This window comes from Patella vulgata, chromosome 5, assembly GCF_932274485.2.
Source record: "Patella vulgata chromosome 5, xgPatVulg1.2, whole genome shotgun sequence".
Lineage (NCBI taxonomy): Eukaryota > Metazoa > Mollusca > Gastropoda > Patellidae > Patella > Patella vulgata.
The window spans coordinates 80,187,912-80,208,246 of record NC_065883.2 but is presented as its reverse complement, the minus strand read 5'-3'; the positions used below and the strand labels follow the sequence as shown (position 1 = coordinate 80,208,246).

The 20,335-nt window shown below is 36.9% G+C and overlaps 1 protein-coding gene across 3 annotated transcripts in view; it reads right to left on the bottom strand.

Moving 5' to 3' along the window:
• Positions 1 to 5,949: 5,949 nt before the first annotated feature.
• The window catches only part of LOC126822534 (protein trachealess), an 82,100-nt gene continuing 67,714 nt past the window's right edge, over positions 5,950 to 20,335 (bottom strand). For all 3 annotated transcript variants that reach the window (XM_050551470.2, XM_050551471.2, XM_050551472.2), the window contains exons 4-12: positions 19,489 to 19,578; positions 17,590 to 17,680; positions 16,721 to 16,810; positions 15,460 to 15,569; positions 14,734 to 14,927; positions 13,253 to 13,359; positions 12,106 to 12,253; positions 11,163 to 11,275; positions 5,950 to 10,231 (exon numbers count right to left, since the gene is read on the bottom strand). In XM_050551470.2, the coding sequence (XP_050407427.1) occupies positions 9,036 to 10,231; positions 11,163 to 11,275; positions 12,106 to 12,253; positions 13,253 to 13,359; positions 14,734 to 14,927; positions 15,460 to 15,569; positions 16,721 to 16,810; positions 17,590 to 17,680; positions 19,489 to 19,578 (2,139 nt within the window). In that variant the 3' untranslated portion in view covers positions 5,950 to 9,035. The remainder of the gene's footprint in view (positions 10,232 to 11,162; positions 11,276 to 12,105; positions 12,254 to 13,252; positions 13,360 to 14,733; positions 14,928 to 15,459; positions 15,570 to 16,720; positions 16,811 to 17,589; positions 17,681 to 19,488; positions 19,579 to 20,335) is intronic.

Sequence of the window (20,335 nt, the reverse complement as noted above, 5' to 3'; positions counted from 1 at the left end):
CTTTTATATACGCTTACATTATTATTATTATTATTATTATTTTGTCTCCTCTTTAGTACCTGTATTTCTCACTGTCCCATCCTTACAGGGTTGCTTCCCTTCATTCATTAACCATGATCGTATTCATGCTCAAATGCTTAAAATATTTTAAGTTTTCTTGTATAAGCATTTTAATTTGTTAAAAATGTAAAGAAATCACAGCATAAACTTTAGCTTACAGCCAATGAAACGGCTGTATTCTTAAAATATATTGGATTAAGTTTTTACAAATAAGTTTTTTCATTGGTTGAGTACATACTGTATTCACTGCTAAAGAAAAGCCTCATTTATTAAGATATTTTAGGTTAAATTTCTTGATTAAGGCACCAAAATTTGTTAGCTATTTTACCTGTTGTTCAGTAAGGTCAGTGGTATGTTCTGGGTCCTTATTCACGAAAACTTAAACTAAGATACAATCGAAATTTTAAGAAATACTGCAATTCGATTGGCTGACCAGTAAAATCAATTTGCATACATCCAATGAAGTTGCAGTATTTCTTAAAATTTTGATTGTAACTTAGTTTAAGTTTTCGTGAATAAGGGCCCAGATCTTCAAAGGCGTGTCAAGTCAGTGGTATATACTGAACCCTGAAACACATGCCAAACCGCTTTCAGCACTTTCATAAATACATCTGTCTCCCACCTTCCAGATCCTGAACTTGGGAAGGGCGGCGCATAATTTCTGGTTGCCAAGACGTAAAATTTGCACGTCACTTCTGCCATGATAACTTAAGCGGAAATTGCAAATTTTCTAAAAAAGTCAAAACGTAATTATTTCTATGTCTTTTTCTCAATAGGTTGTCAACTCACAATTATACGATCATAAGTGTCATTCTCACACTTAAAACTCATTTAAACAGGAAATTAGAACACAATTACCTCCCTTGTTTTCTATTCTCCACCATGGAGTAGCTTTTTGCAAACGTTTGAAAATGAAGAGGAAAATGACATTTTTGCCAATTTCTCAGCTGGCAATAGTGAATTATAGGATTAATAGGATTATTCTTTAACAAGGTAGGACTGTTTATGGATACCATCTATTTTCAGGCTTTATTTTAATACATTTTAAAAATATAACTTAAAAATTTGCAATTTCCACTTTAAGCAGGACTGTGTCTTGTCATATTTGTGTAACTTGCCTTGAATTGAACCAGCTGGAGAATTGAACTGTCTGTACACACGGCCATTTATTAAATGATACATCCTACCATGTGACCAAATACAACTATTAATTAAGCATAATGTTTGCCTTGTATTCCTCTCTGCCTTCAAGCTGTTGCCTTTTTAAACACTTTTAGACTAGGATTCAATCCTTCGGATCTATTTGTGTTACGAACAAAATAAATATCATTGACCAGGCTCGCTAGATCTCAATTTCTCTCTATATCAGGGGCCAGTTTTACTAAATAGTACAAGTATAAAAATCACTCTTAAGTGCCGTAAGGACTGGTCGATGACGATGAGTACTGTAGGGACTGGTCGATGACGAGTACCGTAGGGACTGTTCGATGACGATGAAACAAAGTGTTAGCCGAGAAAGCCTAGCAGGATTTTCCAGCAGCGTCTACGAAAAACTATGGTTCCATTTTCACATAAAGGAATCCTTGAACGTTGACAATTTTTTGAAGAGTTAGCAGAAACCGTGCTGTTCAGGCAAAATTCCACTCCTGGCATATTAGCCCAGTTGGTGTAGAATAGTAGGAAGTTAAACCCCATTTCATTTCATTTCATATTTAAGGGTGATTTTTATTCTGAAATTGTTTAGTGAACAGGCTCATTATTTTAATGTATGTTCCTTATATGGATTGAATGACCTTATATGGAAGTCATTTACCTTTTATGGAAGTCAGTTACCTTATATGGAGGTCAGTTACCTTATATGGAGGTCAGTTGACTTATATAAAGGGCAATTGACTTATATGGAGGTTAGTTGCCTTATATGGATTAAATGACCTTATATGGATGTCAGTTACTTTATATGGAGGTAAATTATCATTCAATCAAACAATATTATATACATCTAGGTAAAGAGGCATGTCTTAATTAATGGGCGTGTCTTAATTAATGGGCATGTCTTAATTAATAGGCACATCTTAATGGGCGTGTCTTAATTAATGGACGTGTCTTAATTAATGGGCATGTCTTAATTAATGGGTGTGTCTTAATTAATGGGCATGTCTTAATGTGTGTCATTGTGTTCAGTTATCCTATATATATATATATATATATACATGTATATTGTACCTATATCAATACTATTAAATATGTCATATATACACAAGTCTACACCATCATAGCCACAATTGTCCAGAGCAAGGGACAAGGCTTGGATGGTAGAGACTAATTATACAAGTGTCTTGGTAAGTGTCTTTTTGACTTGAACATACCAGTATGTTATATGTAGATGATGAATGTATTTGTAATATTTTATACAGTATGGTTGCTCTCTATAAATGTGTGTGTACCTGTTTTATACAGTAATATCTACTAATTCACGGATTACAAAATCAAAGGCCCATAACTCTGTATTATTTAGACAGTTATTGAAATCCTTTGCTGGCCAAGGGAAGACATGCTATAATCACAGGCGCTTGTAAATTGGAATATTCCTTTTAAAGATAACATTAAGCTAAAACATAAATTATACAAGAGCTAAATCTGCCTATTGCAGATCTTTCTTTAGGTCTGAAATGTTATCTAAATTATTAATTAGACATTAATTAACTTATCCAAGAACATTATCAACTCTCGATGCCATCGGATATTCTAGATTTTCAATAGATTTGAATACGATTTGTGGTTGATGAAATAATAGTAAAACTGGATAATCGAGACTTTGTTTATTATCGTAACGATGGTAGCAATGACAATCAAGACTACAGTGTTATTGTATCGCCAATAGCTTGGCTCAGAGTGAAGTAATTTGACTGAAATTTTCAACATATTCCCATTTCATGATCTATTTTTAAACTATTATAGCAAGATAAATATTATGCCTCAAATCGATTACATTCTTATTCCTGCAATCATCCTTGAGATTCAGCAAATAAAAAAATTTGTTGGCCGAACGAACGTAGTTGATATTGAAAAAAAAATTAAAGAGAAAGAGATAAGCTATATTGAAGTTCTTTCAGATGAGTTATTTGCCCTTGCATCAGATTATCTCCCTTATTATACAACTACACTGTAGGCACAATACTCTTAACCTAACCTCATGCGGTCTGTCATTGAATCAACTGACTGGTTTCGATTCTCCTGGTTGTACGGACAAGGAGTAGGGTCGCCTGTCCAGCCTCGTGGGTTTTCTCCTGTTACTCCGGTTTCCTCCCACTGCTAAAGACCCCTACGCGCAAGTGAATTATTGAAATAAAATTGAATCATGAGTTAGTCCCGAAATGACGAGCGGACATTAAACCCCATCTCTCTCTCTCTCTCTCTCTCTCTTAACCTCATCTTAATGTTATTTGTGAAAGATTTTTCAAGCACTTGTGGCTATATAAGGAAAAAAATTATGTCATTATTTGACGATTGAGAAAATATGCTGAAATTGGAGCTTTTTTACGAAACTGAAGCTGAAATATTATAATGAAGCAGCCTTTTTGTTCTGTATTTTAACCCTCAGCCATGTGTCTAAAGGAGTGGTATAGAAATAAGGAAAGAGTTATGGGCCTTTGATTGAGAAATACTAGTAGTCTTTTTATACTTATCTTAACGTTGTTATGAGGATAAACTAATACGTTGCTATGAAACATATGTATATCAGAGATACAATATTATATCAAAATATAAAACTTATTTTTACGATGCAGTATGAGGCAACGGGGGACTTGTATAATAATAATAATAACTACACTGAGAAAAAATAAAATTGTAATATATTCATAAAACCACAAATTAAATGTTCTGTTTTTATTTTATCAAGGACAGCGTGGATCGATAAGGTCCCAGAAATCTTAAACTAGAGTATCCCATGTTTAAATACCGGGAGTCTAATGGCCGATTGATTTAAAATGTGCGATTAGATTATTAGGTCCATCATTGAGTCCAGTGGCGTGGTTTTGTTTCCCCACTTGTACGTGACAAGGAGTATGGTCATATGTCCAACTTCGTTGATTTTCTCTGGGTTCTCCAGTTTCATCCCACAGCTAAAGACCCTTATGAGCAAGCGAATTAGTGAAATAAATTTGATGCATATTAGTTTGTGTCAGCCCCATTTTTCTCTCTCTTTTATGCCTGCTAGATCAGGGGTAGCTAGCGTCTATGGGTCCAGGGAAGCTAGGGTCAACGGGTCAGGTGTAGCTAGCGTCTATGGGTTCAGGGAAGCTAGGGTCAACGGGTCAGGTCTATGGGTCCAGGGAAGCTAGGGTCATCGGGTCAGGTGTAACTAGTGTCTATGGGTCTGGGGTAGCTAATGTCTATGGGACAAAAAATGTAAAATTCTCTCCCTAACACTGTACATGTGGTCATAGAAAATTATAGTTAAGGAAACTGTGGCAGATGGAATTTAATAAAGAATACTCAGAAACATCTTTATGTATGTAAAATTCTCTCCCTAACACTGTACATGTGGTCATAGAAAATTATACCTAGTCTTTCGGATGAGATAATAAAAAGAAGGTCCACTGAAAGAACCTTTTGACATTGGAATGGCAGGACATGAAAGATTCCTAGATAGGAGTATTCTGCATTGCCAGTATCCATACAAAATGTCACGACGTCTGCCCGCCCTGTATTAGACAAGCAGTTACAGAAAAGTAAAATGTTAATTTTATTGTTTTTCTATCACAAAGAAGTCAAATATAAGAAGAATTGTTCCAAATCCTCAAGACAAGGAATTTGATTGTGGTCCTGGAAAATTTTTGAAGCCATTACACATATAACAACAGAATATTCATCGATTTAGTCTACAAATAACTGAAGTATTGCATTCATGGTCGGCGGGTTGGATGGTCGAATAGTTAGCGTGTGTGCGCTGTATGATAAGGTCTGTCATCATTGAGTCAACTGGTTTCGATTCCCCCGGTTGTACTTGACAAGGAGTAGGGTCGCCTGTCCAACCTTGTGGGTTTTCTCTGGGTCCTCCGGTTTCCTCCCACTGCTAAAGACCCCTACGCGCAAATGAATTATTGAAATAAAATTAAACCATATGTTAGTCCCGAAATGACCTAGTTTGTGTCCCGTGAATGTTAAACCGGCTGACAAGTTTAGTGTGTCTATTCATCCTCTGGTGTACACATTGGCGTGAACCCTTGACAGAATTCAAAGAAGAGCAGGAAGAAACGCCACCACCAAGGCAGAATTCTCTTTCTGTGTATTTCACACATAACCACAGCATAGCAATAAAATATACCTGACCATACATTAGTATTAAATGGTGATGTGATGTTTAACTCTATGGAGTCAGTGCATTGAGAGAAATTTTCCCCGGACAGCTACACTACAGCCTACTCTTTATTTCGATTTCCAACTGTCCAGGGATCATTTTACGTGCATGCCAATGTGTATACCAGACCTCTGTTTTTGGAAATGAAATGAAATAAAATGGGGTTTAATGTCCTACTGTTCTGCTCCTATACTGGACTAATGAAGACGGCCATGCAGTGTGCTATGAGGGGAATTTTGCCCGAACAGCAGTCTACTCTTGTATCCAACTGCCAAAGGATCTTTTATGTGCATGCCAATGTGTACATATGACCTCGGTTTTTCATCCCATTCAAATGACTAGACAGCTGTCCTTGTCAGGTCCTCCTTCCTGCACCCCTGACAAGGGGAACACCACGTTGGAAAAACCTGAGGAACCTTCTTGGCTAAGAGGGAACCTGAGACTTCCTTTTTACCGGGCGAGCTCCTTACTCACTGAGCCACCGTGGCTCCCCCCCTCCCCCCTTCCACTGAATGATCAACACAACATTCGTTATAAAATAGGTTTATTGAGTTTGATGACCAAAATACGACAATATTTATATAGTTACATACACATGAACCATGAAATACGACAATATATATACCGGTAGTTACATACACATGAACCAAGATATATATATATATATTAGTAAATATACAACATATCAACAATATGATAAGAAATGGGTCTAAAACAGAACAATGATGTGAATTATAGGAACTTTTCATGAAACATAGAAATCAGTAGAATAATGATTATGGTTGCTATAGGGACACAATTGTCGTGGTTACCCATTGGCTTGAAACTGTATCTCTCAATAATAGCTTAATATTTCATTATTGGGCTATTCTGCAGATGGGGGTTGGGAGGCCGAGTTTCATACCTTCGATCTGAGATATGTATTTAACAAATGTGTATGATGGTTTAATTTTTGAAATACCTGATTGATGGTAAATTTCAAGACTGGTAAGGGTGACCAAATTGGTTATAAAGGGCCTTTTCTTTTTGGCCCTTACCAAAAGTCTCATGCACGAACTAATAAAAGCAGATGAGAAACTCAACTATCATAGTGTCAAAGCAGCAATTGTTACAAATTATGACAGCTCTAGGTATCCATAACAACAGTAACCTAGGTATTTATCTTCTTGACAACCGTATCCATGGTAACCCGGTTTTGTTTCCCCATCAACAGTTGCAGACATTTGTACAAAACTACATTTAAGACAAGAACTAAACCAATCATATTGGTCGCAAACTTCATATACAAAGTACAACAAACATTTGTCAGCTATGCAAGTGGCATCAGATGTTCTTGATGGATTATAATACATTGTAAACTAATAATGCCACTACAACAATGGAGAAAGAAACACTAAGTTGAGATCATTATTAACATTTTTTTTGTTTTCATTCACCATGGCAACTAGTCAGATATTAAACCTATAGAATCTGACACATAGAAATATTGATTACCCCAGATTCATAAAAATATAACAGAAAACGTGACCCTTTTTACAGTAATTTAGGGTAGTCCAGTAATTTAGGTTAGTCCAGAAGCTAGATGAAACTGTAATTTAAGTTAGTCCAGGAATAAGAGGAAAAAGTAATTTAGGACGATCTAGGAGCTAGAGGGATATGTAATTTAGGGTGATCCAGGAGCTAGAGGGATAAGTAATTTAGGGTGGTCCAGGAGCTAGAGGGAGAAGTAATTTAGGGTGATCTAGGAGCTAGAGGGAGAAGTAATTTAGGGTGGTCCAGGAGCTAGAGGGAGAAGTAATTTAGGGTAGTCCAGGAGCTAGAGGGAGAAGTAATTTAGGGTAGTCCAGGAGCTAGAGGGATAAGTAATTTAGGGTGATCCAGGAGCTAGAGGGATATGTAATTTAGGGTGGTCCAGGAGCTAGAGGGATATGTAATTTAGGGTGATCCAGGAGCTAGAGGGATATGTAATTTAGGGTGATCCAGGAGCTAGAGGGATAAGTAATTTAGGGTGGTCCAGGAGCTAGAGGGAGAAGTAATTTAGGGTAGACCAGGAGCTAGAGGGATAAGTAATTTAGGGTGATCCAGGTGTTAAAGGGTCACACCTCCAATAAAATATTTACAAATAGGTAATACACATTTAATAAAGAAATTATTCTTATTCAAATTAAGAATTATTTGGTTGAACACAGTACTTTATCAATTTAAAACAAAGGTTGCCAGGCATATAAACATATAGGCCTACCTATTAGCTGCTTTGTCTACCTGCAAAACGTTTTGTAATTTAGAATGTTTACTTTAATTGTGAACGACAGATTTAAATCTGGGCAAATAAAAGTTAAATCTTTAAAGCCTACATATAAAACTTTAAGCTTTAAGGCCTACATATAAAACTTTAAGCTTTAAGGCCTACATATAAAACTTTAAGCTTTAAGGCCTACATATAAGCTTTAAGGCCTACATATAGACTCTAAGCTTCATGATCTACATAAAAGCCTTAAAGCTTCATGACCTACATATAAACTATAAGCTTTAAGGCCTACATATTAACTTTAAGCTTTAAGGCCTAATATAAACTTTAAGCTTCATGACCTACATATAAACTTTAAGGCCTACATATTATAAACTTAAAGCTTCATGACCTACATATAAATGAAGTAACAATAACAGACAAATAACAAATAACAATTTGTCATGATATACACAATCTTTTAAATTTATACAAATATATACACAGTATCTAACCTAGACTCTGTTTATATACAATTCTTCTTGCATTGTTTACATTTCAATTCTAAATTATCTAACATTTGAGGTGGTGGTGGGGATGGGGGTGGGGATCCCAAGCTGGTAAGTATGGTCACCTGTCTAAGTTTGTGGTATTTCTCCAGGACCTCCAATATCCCCCACAGCTCCCACAGTAACAGCCCTATGTGCAAGCAAAATATTGAAGTAAAACTTTAATAGGTTAAGGAACACCATTGGGGCCAAACTCAAAGGATTATGGAACACCATGGGGACAAACTCAAAGGGTTATGGAACACCATGTGGCCAAGCTCAAAGGTTTAAGGAACACCATGAGGCCAAACTCAAAGGTTTAAGGAACACCATGAGGCCAAACTCAAAGGGGCGTTAGAGCTTGTTGGTTGTTAAAAACTTATTGACTGAATTTTATGTATAATAGACTCGTGGGGGGGGGGGCTCGGAGGGGGGGGGGTACCTAATCATGTTATTCTTCTCATGTAGATTGGGCGCCACTTTTTAATTTAGGGACCGTTTTTATTCCAGAATTAACATGTTGTTTTTTTATAAATTGGTAAGATTTTGACAAGCTAGAAACAACAGAATATACTCTAGAAAGCACCATTTACACGGCAGTTTATCAAAAACTTTATCTTTACTCAAAGTTTAAACCAAAAACAAAATTTTAATTTCTTCCGCTGCTAAAGACGCCTATGTGCAAGTGAATTATTGAAATAAAATTGAACCATATGTTAGTCCCGAAATGACCTAGTTTGTGTCAAGTGGACGTTAAACCCCAATGTTTACCCTAAATCAAAGAGATTTAGGTACTTTAAATAATTCTTTATTGGACTTCAAATAAATTGAACCAGCCTCAAGATGAGAAAGAGACAGGATACCATGGTAACACGGAACGGGAACACGGTTCGTACGAAACAGTTTCATGATTCACTTCTGGTTGATAGTCTTCGACACTAGGGTATGATGAGACTGACGAGAAATATGGCGATTTTACGCCATTATATTCCATAGGATTGGTTGTCATGGCGGTCACATGGTATGGCTGTTTTAACGTCAAATGGGAATTACCATGAGACGTGCTGGTACAGTTTTCTGCGTAATTTGGATCGCCGAAAGGTGACTGAAGTTTTTCCTGCGGTGACACAGATGACGGCGGTGTCATGCCGTATGAATCACTGGCAGCAGTCATTGACACCGAAAGAGAGGCTGACGAGTAGGCAGCCATATTTGGATAATGTCCATTTAACGTAGATTTTGACAAGTTTGAGACACTAAAACATGGCTGATCCTTGTAGGCGTCTGCTGAAGGTGGCGTTAATAAATTAGGAGACATCTCGTTGTAAAATGTTGGACGGTTATTGCAGCGTATAACAGATTCACGATTCGCATACAAAGTACGTAAAAAATTGGTGGCTGGTAGGATCTCCCCGCTTTCTGTGTGGTTTGCATTATTTGACCCTGCCCATTGGATGGTTCCCTTTTTAGGGTAGGATCGTGTCATCTGATCCGTTTTATGAGAGTCTTTACTGTCCGTGGCTGGTAAATGTCTGTTCATGGCCGCCTCCAATTCCTTAACAGAGCTGGGAGTTGCCTCCCCTGTTGTCGAGGAGTTTGCTAACGTCCAGTCTTTATCAGATTCAGTATTATGATTTAAAGATTTAAACGACAAATCTTGAGGTGACGCTGAGATTATACTATTGCTGCTCGAATCTAACGACGATGGACACAACACCTCCGATCCGTCAGAATAACTGAAATTATTGCGTAACTTTTTATCAATTGAAAAATCTAACTGTGAATTATCGTTATCACGCTTTCGCTTTCGCGGTTTGTCCATTTTCCTCCGACTATTTTTCGTATCCTTGTCGGTCCTTTCACCATATAATGACAAATCTTCCACCAAATCTTTGCTCATCTTTTCATCTTTGGTTGTTTCTTTTTTTAAATTATGACAAGTTTCGGGTGGTGACGATATTCTCTCTTCCGTTGTACTGTCCATATTGGGTTTGTTTCGCATTGCTTGATCTTCAATTTGAGGACTCAAAGAACCTGAAATTATAACAAAACATTATCCACACACCATTTGCTTTTCTGACTCTTTTAAATTCCGTACAAATAAGGCCAAAAGAAATTTAATAGTCCGGGAGCTAGGTGGGTTTTGTTCAACATGGAAGGTTTGGGATGCTAGTGGTGTATGGCTGGATTAGGAAATCCCACAAACCCAATTCTTAGGGTTTTTAACTTATCACTGCACAACGAGAGTAAGGCATTGGGGGTCAGATTGGGAGCTCTGCGTCACGAATACCGGCCAGAGTAAGGCATCAGGGATGAGATAGGGAGCTCTGCTGCATGAATACCGACCAGAGTAAGACATCAGGGATCAGATAGGGAGCTCTGCTGCATGAATACCGGCCATGTCGATATAAAAAGAATTCAATAGATATTTACGAGCCCCCTAGGTCTTTATTGTCCCCGGATTGTTCTACCCGTTTCACTCCCCTCTCAATGGGCCTACATGTAGGCCGAAGTATAGTTTTGTGTAAACTCATGACTGTTTATTGGATGAACATTTTAATATAATACCACAGAGAGAGAGAAATGGGGTTTTACGTCCAACCGACACAAACTAGGTCATTTCGGGACTAACATATGGTTCAATTTTATTTCAATAATTCGCTTTTGCGTATGGGTCTTTAGCAGTGGGAGGAAACAGGATAATACCACAGCCCATGTCCATTATAATAATACCACATCCCCTGTCCATTATAATACCACAGCCCCTGTCCATTATAATATTACCACAGCCCCTGTCCATTATAATACCACAGCCCCTGTCCATTATAATAATACTGCAGCCCCTGTCCATTATAATAATACTGCAGCCCCTGTCAGTTATAATAATACCACAGCCCCTGTCCATTATATTACCACAGCCCCTATCAGTTAAAGAATAAAGAATTTTTAATGTGATGAAACGAACCTGGTTGTGACCCTATTTCACTGTGATCGCTGTGATCTGATTGGTCGGTACCACGATGAGATGACGGTGGTAGTTGCCACGTATCTAAAACAATATGATCGCATTCCACACCACTAAAACAACAAAATAATAAACAAAATCAATCATCAAATTTTATATAGTCATCATAAGAATTCGTTTAATATGACATTATGGGAGATTAGATAAAGAGCTGACAGTTCTCACTATAATAGGGTTAGGGTTAGGGTAGCTAACCCTAACCCTAACCCTAACAGTTTAAAAATAGATAACGTAAAGAGAACATGCTCCACTCTGAACCGAGATATTAGTGATTGAATTTTGGGCCTAGCCTCGATCATCATTACTAAAGTCGGTACAATAAAAAAACAAAGTCTCGATTATCCATTTTGACGTTGAATCATCCATCACAAAATGTATTCAGATCCAGTAAATATCGCAGGCTAACAATGATCTCCCAACGCATCTTCAATGAGCACTAAAAAGACTCAATATTTTTGACCCAACTCTTAAAAGTGTTGCTGGTTGGTTTATATCGTCCATAGAGGCGGAATCTCTAAAAGGAAGCAGAAGCCACAGTAGCTCATTGAGTAAGACATTGGCTCGCTAAACTGGAGGTCCCATATTCAATCCCTGTTTTGACCGAGAAAGTTCATCATGAAGGGATGAAACTTGAGGTTCCAACTTCCATGTACATATTGACCTGCACATAAAAGATAACTTGACAGTTGGAATGCGATATAAGGGTAGGCCCTAGTGCCGCTGTCCAGGCAAAATTTCCCTCATAGCACACTCACTGTATGTCGTATGCCCGTCTTCATTAACCCAGTCAGAGCAGAACAGTAGGACGTTAAACCCTATTTTATTTTATTGTTTATATCGTCAGTAGAGGCTTATAAAGTTAAAGTTGATTTTATTACTGTACCTTAAAACATAATTAATGGCTATAATGCTCTGTTCATCGTTATTTTTATTGTTATATATTGTAGTAGCACATGTCTGTATCCATACGTAACCACCATTTCTATTAGTTAGTCGATAATAATCGGACAACACCTGACCTTTAGCTAATACTGTAAATATAAAACTCTTATCTTAAATCACCTGGTGTACATGTTATTACTATCTTTCAATTATCAATTAAATACTTCATACACAATATGAAAATGTTGGGTATTCTGAGGAATAAGGATCATATTTTGAGTTGTCTCCCTTTAGTCTTCAAAGCTCCTAGTATTAAAGCTGACAGAATTGATAATGATTGATGCGAAATTCGGTTCTGTCACAATTCTGCCATATCTGACAACAGAAGTAGTGTGAGTAGAATTGCGATGTAAAAAAACAAGAAAAAATTTCAGCTGACATGGTTGCATTGTAGTCCCAAAATTCCCCTTTTCACTCAATTGTCACTATTTGGGGGATTGAGAGAATTCAATTACAGAAAGTTTTAAAATCGAATATCCCCTAAATTATTTAGGGAGAACCAAATCTTAACAGATACTTGAAGGACATATGTAGTATTTAACCCTTAAGGTCCAATATATAAATATTGACTACCTAAAGTTCCCTGAAACAAAGGGAGAAATAACTATTTTTATACATCGAATTTGTACCTCATCTTTTATAAAATGCTCTTTAAATCACAACTGAAACCGTGAGAGTCACAGAACTAGTTCACAGCTCTTCACAAGAATCAGGCAGGTTTCTGACACGACTGGTGCCAAACGGGTAATATGGATCAAAATACAGATGTGACATCATCCTTTGATGTTGGCGTACCATTATTTCAAATAATGTACGGGCAACTTGCCAATCGTACATTATCTATACTAGATGAAATATTAGACCCGCGTGACGTATTTCATTGAAAAGCCCGTGCGGGATAGTGTCTGTATTTTAAGTTGTTTAATGGTCTCGAGCTAAAGACATTGCGTAATATGTTGAAACAACACGGAGACATTGCGTAATATATTGAAACAACACGAGGCGTTAATGTCTCGCTCTCGATCATTAAACCATACTTAATCTGTATTGACCGATTGAGCAGTCCAGTAGTAAATAAAACAACTTACAATCAACATGTGCTTTACGTAATTTTGTGAGATCAGCCGCATGACAGAAATCGTAGAGTAATTTATTATTGACATCTTCAGCTGATAAATCCATTAATTCACAGATTCTATAAAAAAAAACGAAAACAATCTATATAAATAAAATCAAAGATGTCTGTGTGTTCAAATTAACCAGCATGAACTCGTCAATGTTTTAGGGAATCAATGTGGTATCAAATTAAACAGCATGACCCTGTCAATGTTTTAGGGCATCAATTTGGGCCCTGGAGACGGAGGGAGAGATGAGGACCCAGAGAAAACCCACAAGGTTGGACAGGCGACCTGACTCCTTGTCACTAAGAAGCGGAGAATCGAAACCATGCCACTTGATTCAATGACAGATCTTACGAATGAATAAAATAATATTGTTGTAAAGCTCAGAATTTCCTGACCGGTCTGCTCACTGGCACCAAGTCACCATTTTATGTCACAAGTCATGAATTAATAAAAATGTCTTAAAATGAGATCTGACAAACAACACAAAGTTTGTTTCTTTGATTAGAAATGGTACTTCATGGCATCGGACATCAGTACAAACTGATTAAAATACAGATCGAGATTTCGTTTCGTTATTTTTATGCTTTCAAGATGGCCTCCACTACATGAAGATCTGACCGGTTGTAGTGGGAGGTTGTGTCAGGAGTCATACGACTGACTTTTGACCCTATGACATATCAGCCAATTTGTTAACCAATCAGCCTCAGTTTTTTAAGTGGCTATTCGGAAATAGAAATTTTGCTTTGTTTTTTTTTCTATCGCCGCGAATGTCTACCCCCTGTTCTGCATGTCAAAAGATAAGAACTCGCTGAACAGACCATTTCATTGGCTAATCCCTTACATCAACCAGAATGCTGGTTATTTAACAACTCTTCCAGATCCTAGTGTAGTGAAGGTAAGTAAAACGAAATTTTGAACTATAAAAAACAAAACGAAATATGATCTATGTTTTAATCAGATTCGACAGAAGTATAGACTGAGTCTGTCCCGTTACCAAGAGAAACGTACCTCGGTTATGGTATATTGGGAGATCTTGTGTAGGTTCCCACCATCACGATTCGTGCTACGATTGAAATCGTGGTTTTAATTGTGGTGATCCTATCAGGTCTTATCATATATTGAGGTCAGTCGTAGCAATCGTGTTGATTATATCGAACATATCCTAACGTAACTGCACACGTACCGGATCGTGTTGATCATATCGAAACGTATCCTAACGTAACTGTACACGTACCGGATCGTGGACTCAATAGGGACAATCCTATCATCGCACGCGCACGACCGTGGGTACGTAGCAGTAGGTGGAAAGAAGCGGAAGAATTGTTTGGAGAGAATGATAAGTTGAGAGACAAAATATATTGGGAGATCTGTGGCGAAGATCTTCAAAGTAGGAAGAATTGCTTGGAAAGAAGAATAAGTTAAGAGACAATAATTACATCACTTACATGGGTTCACAGTAGACTAATTTAAAATCTGGTGTAAGGCGAGTTATAAATGTATCGTTGTCAATTCGTAGTTCTGTGATAGTGGGCGGAGGCATTGCTATAGCCACGCCTACCAAACCTAATAAGGGCGGTGGTTGTTTACGGTTGACAGAGAATGACAGTTGATGTCTCATTCTACCCAGTATATGGACGACCTGTAAATAATAAAAAATAACGGATAAATATCTCGTCAGTTTCTTCCTAGGTTATTTTGAGACTAACAAATTAATTATTTCTGTAACAGTGATTATATGTAGGATAAGGGAAGAGAATTTCGTCAGCCCTTGATCAAATTCCAGCTGTCTAGACACACCTCCAGATGTCAACTTTCAACCAATGAAATAAGATTATCTGTATAGTCACTGATTCCAGTGATGGGTTAATATCTAATTTTTCACGGCTTAATAGCAATGACAATCTAGACTACACCGTTCCTCAAGCGGCCATAACCTCACTCATGGTGAAGTAATTTAACTGATATTTTCAACATATTCTCTTTTTATTATCTATTTTGTAAACTATTATAGCTAGAACTGTCAGCTCTTTATCTAATCTTACCTAAAGCTGCTTTAAGTTATATTATAGAGAAATAGATTCTTCTTACCCTGTAGCCCTGTCATTTAACATGAACACCTCGCATAGCCACCGTGCCCCCCCCCCCACCCTGTGTAAAGAAAAACATCTTACCCTGTAGCCCTGTGATTTAACGTGAACACCTCGCTTGGTTAACGTAGATTTCATACGAACACAAAACGATCGATCCATTCCTTTCTGTGGATTAGGATTCATTACAAACCCTGGAGAAAAATAAATAAAAAGCTATGAGTATATAAACCATAATAATAACTCAAATAGTGTACAAAACATGAAAATTTAAAGTAGCTAAGTCTCTAACTCAATATCATCAAAATTCTTCAACATTGAAAACACAAATTATTTGTCAATTTAAATCAACATTGATGTTGTGATCTTACGGGGAAAAGATGGGCTTCTGATATCCAATATTCAAGACAAAATAAACATTTTACCATTGGTACACGAATCGTGTACCATAATGCGTTTCAGCGCAATTTGGAACAAGGGACTCAAAGAACAGGGATAGACATATCCCACAAGTCATGTCAAATGGTGACACTATATTCTTATCTGGAGAGCATGCGCAATAAATACTATCGGTGTAGACTGGATAAAACAGACGCTAAAGATTGCCATTCACATGAGACTTCTGGCGTATTTCACCGAACATAACTGATTAGAAATTACAGTAAAAACAGAAACGATTGAATGTAAATCAGTTTATATACATTCATATTACATTATTATATGCGTTGTGACCCATTTTTGTCAATTTCTAGGTCCCAAATATTAGCGACTTAGCTCCTTTAAATAATGATTAGGTCCAGAATATTCTATACAGGTGACCATTCTATGGAATACAATTACTACTTCTCTAGTCATTATCAAGTCACTCAGTAATGACTTCTCTAGTCATTATCAAGTCACTCAGTAATGACTTCTCTAGTCATTATCAAGTCACTCAGTAATGACTTCTCTAGTCATTATCAAGTCACTCAGTAATAAGCAGTACTTGTATTACATAGAATCGTCACCTGTGTATTCCAGTTTAATTACTAAATGCCATTGAAACAGTTTATCAGAATATTCTATTCCACATTTCTCAGATAAATTCCATTGTCCATTCATTTATTACCTCTTTCCAAAACAGCCCCAATTCTGGTATTTTTAAAAAACATTTCAAAACTTTTAATCTTTGCTACAACATTTGAAAAGTAGCCAACAGTGAGGCTGATGTCCGCGTCTGTAATCCAGAAATAAATAGTTGACACTCGTTTATTACTGTCACATTTATCTTTTTATAAATCATCAAGCAATCAAATTGTTTATCAGAGTTCTGCCTGTTGTATATCTGTGTTTTATATATATTTACCTCGTTCTCCGGGAGGTGTGACGGATCGTGGTCGTGATGAGGAAACATCATCAGATGAAGAGTTTGGTGATGACATGGAACTAGAACTACCTGTAATCAAAAATATTTTATGAGAGAGAGAGAGAGAGAGAGAGAGAGAGAACTTAGGTCATTTCGGGACCAACATAACCCTAACCCTAACCCTTTAGCAGTGGGAGGAAACCAGAGGATCCTGAGAAAACCCATAAGGTTGGACAGGTGACCCTACTCCTTGTCACGTACAACCGGGGAATCGGGAATCGAAACCACGCCAGTTGACTCATTGATAGATCGTATGATACAATGTGCTAACTATTCGGTCATGGGATTAATCCTCTTATTTCTCGGCACCAATCGGCAAATAAAGACGGACAGCATGAAAATCAAAACATATAACTGATTTTAGATTTTATTTATTTCTTTCCTTGGTGTTCACGTAAAAGATCCCTTGACAGTTGGGATTCGATATAAGAGTAGGCCATAGTGCCGCTGCCAGGGCAAATTTCCCTCATAGCACACTGTATGGCGTTTACCCGTCTTCATTAACCACGTCGGAGCACAACAGTAGGACGCTAAACCTCATTTCATTTCATTTTCAATAAGAGGGAAATGGGGTTTTATGTCCATTCAACACAAACTAGTTCCTTTTGGGACCAACATATGGATCAATTTCATTTCAATAATTTGCTTGCACATACGTTTGATTAAGCTGAGGATACAGAGAAAACCCACAACGTTGGACAGGTGACCCTTCTTCTTGTAATGTACGAGTGGGGACTTGACACGGCCACCCAACTAAATGACTTAAAGTTAATAAAAACAGTAGGAAGTTTTCGCGATTTTAAACTTACATTGTGGAAGACAGAGACCAAGTTGTTCTGCTAATTCTGGATGATCAGCTTGATGTACATAATCAAATATACTACTACCTGTCATCTCTACCTGAATAAAATAAAATAAATAAATATTGTAGATATTATTAACTTACTTCAATCTTAATGAAAATGAATGAAAATGAATGAAAATCAATGAAAATCAATGAAAATGAATGAAAATATTTTTTCAAATTAATTAAAGAAAGTTTTTTAAAAGAAGAAACAGAAAAAGAAAAAAGTAATAATTTTTTTCATTTCTTAAAAAAATAAATTTCAAATAAAAGAAAAAGGTTATGATAAAAACAAAATGATTTTCAGACAAAAAAAAGTGAATGAAAATGAATGAATGAATAAAGATTTTTTCAAAATAAACAAAAAATATAAAAGAATCATAAAAAAAAAAAGAAGAAGGATATTATAAAAACAAAATGTTTTCCAGACGAAAAAAAACTCCTGTTGGTGGAATATATTGAAATTTATTAAATGATTGATGAGATGAAATGAAGTGAGTAAATGAAATAAATACAAGTTGATTGAAAGTTTCCTCACAAATTAACTAGCATCAGTTCTATCTATCCATCACCTTAATGAATTTACCATCAATTTGACTCCAATTATAGGTGGGCGGAGTCAATTAATGCTCAAATAATTTGATTGACAGTTCAATCTGTGAACTCAGCATGGCTAGTGGTGTAATAATAACCTAGATGTCAGCACCAGGTCTCCTACACACAGGCAAACAATTTACACGTTCAAACCCCTAGGGGGGATTAATTGAGGGTCATTATTCTTACAAATAATCAGGTCGCAGGGGACGACCTTGAATGACCTTAAGGCTCATTATTCACGCCCCCATAGGACCAATAAAATAAAAGATTTCATTTTCTGTTCATTCATCTTGTTGAAACTGTCAACCCCTGTCTTAAGGTGACCATCCCACAAGCCCCTTTTTCTCTCCTGTGTATCTAATTACACGGAATCATCTTAACAAAGTATAACGGCATTTTCCTCCATCACTAGCGGCGATACTCACACAAAATTTGTCAACTTTAATACGATTTGTCAAAAGATTCGTCGGGCCCATCGTGGATGTCTCTCTCGTGTTTATAATTGATATTGATTATAACCAATCAAATCATCAGGATTAATTTACATCCTCGTCAAAATCTCAGATTTGTTCAAATAATTCTAATTAATGGCATCTCTAATCGTAAAATATTTACACAATTCTCACTCTAATCCGTTTTGGTTTTTTTATGTTTTTTTTTTGGTTTTTTTTAATAGAATATGGTCGTCTGCTCTTGCCGGTTGTGATTGAATATTTTTCGTAACTATGAATGACAGAAACATATTGATATATTTTACATAACTGGGTTGGGGAGGGGGACGGACCAGTAGATCAGTGTAGCTGCTGTATCAAATAATGAGAGGGTGAGAGATAGGGAGAGAGAGAGAGAGAGAGAGAGAGAGTTTGTCCACTCGACACAAACTAGGTCATTTCGGGACTAACATATGGTTCAATTTTTTATTTCAATAATTCGCTTGCGTGTAGGAATCTTTTTAATGGAAGGAAACCGGAGGACCTGGAGAAAACTGACGAGGTTGGACAGGCGACCCTACTCCTTGTCACATACAACCGGCGAATCGAAACCACGCCTGTTGACTCAATGACAGACCTTATGATATAGGTACACATGCTAACCATTCGGCCATCCAACCCCCATCAAACGATGATGTAGGCGGAGACAGGAGTCAGGGATGAATAATTCATGAAGTAAAAAGTGCCTGTGAAAGTACAAGATATATTTGATGTACCTGCGAAAGTACGAGATATATTTGACGTACGTTTGAAATTCCGAGATATATTTGACTTACCTGTGAAAGTCCGAGATATATTGATACTGTTTCGGATATATACAAAAACCTTCCATCATTAGATATCGCAAAACCAAATCCGTCTAATGACTGAAAAAAATAACAAAATAAGTATAATTAATAATCATAAATAATAATAATTTGATGTCAAAAGTGGTTTAATATAATTAATTCTCATAAGCAATAATAATTTGATGTCAAACTGTTGATTCCTGATTGTTGGATGGAAAATGAAATGAAATCAAAAGTTGTTAAAACATCCTCCTTTCTTGCATCAACTGGGCTAATGAAATGAAATAAAATGAAATGAAATGAAATGGGGTTTAACGTCCTACTGTTCTGCTCCGACTGGGCTAATGAACACGGGCATATGCCATACAGAGTGCTATGGGGGAAATTTTGACCAGACAGCAGCACTATCGCATACTCATATACCGAATTCTAACTGTCAAGGAATCTTTAACGAGAACACCAATGTGTACACAGGACCTTGGTTTTTTCGTCCCATCCAAATGACTAGACATTGTCCTGCACCACTGACAATCCTGATGAACTTTCTTGGCCAATGTAGGGATTGAATACGGGACCTCTAGGGTAGCAAGCCAGTGTCTTACCCACTTAGCCACTGTGGCTCCCTTATGAAGACCGGCATCCACTATGGATTGTGTTATGAGGGGGATTTTGTCCTGACAGGTGTTCTAGAGTTTGGTCTTATTTTGATTTAAAAGTATCAGGGGATCTTTAGCGTGCTGCTAATGGTATACACAGGACCTTAAGGTTTTTTTTGGGTCCATCCGAATGACTACATACTTTTCCTAGCCAGAGTCTATACCCTACATCATTACAA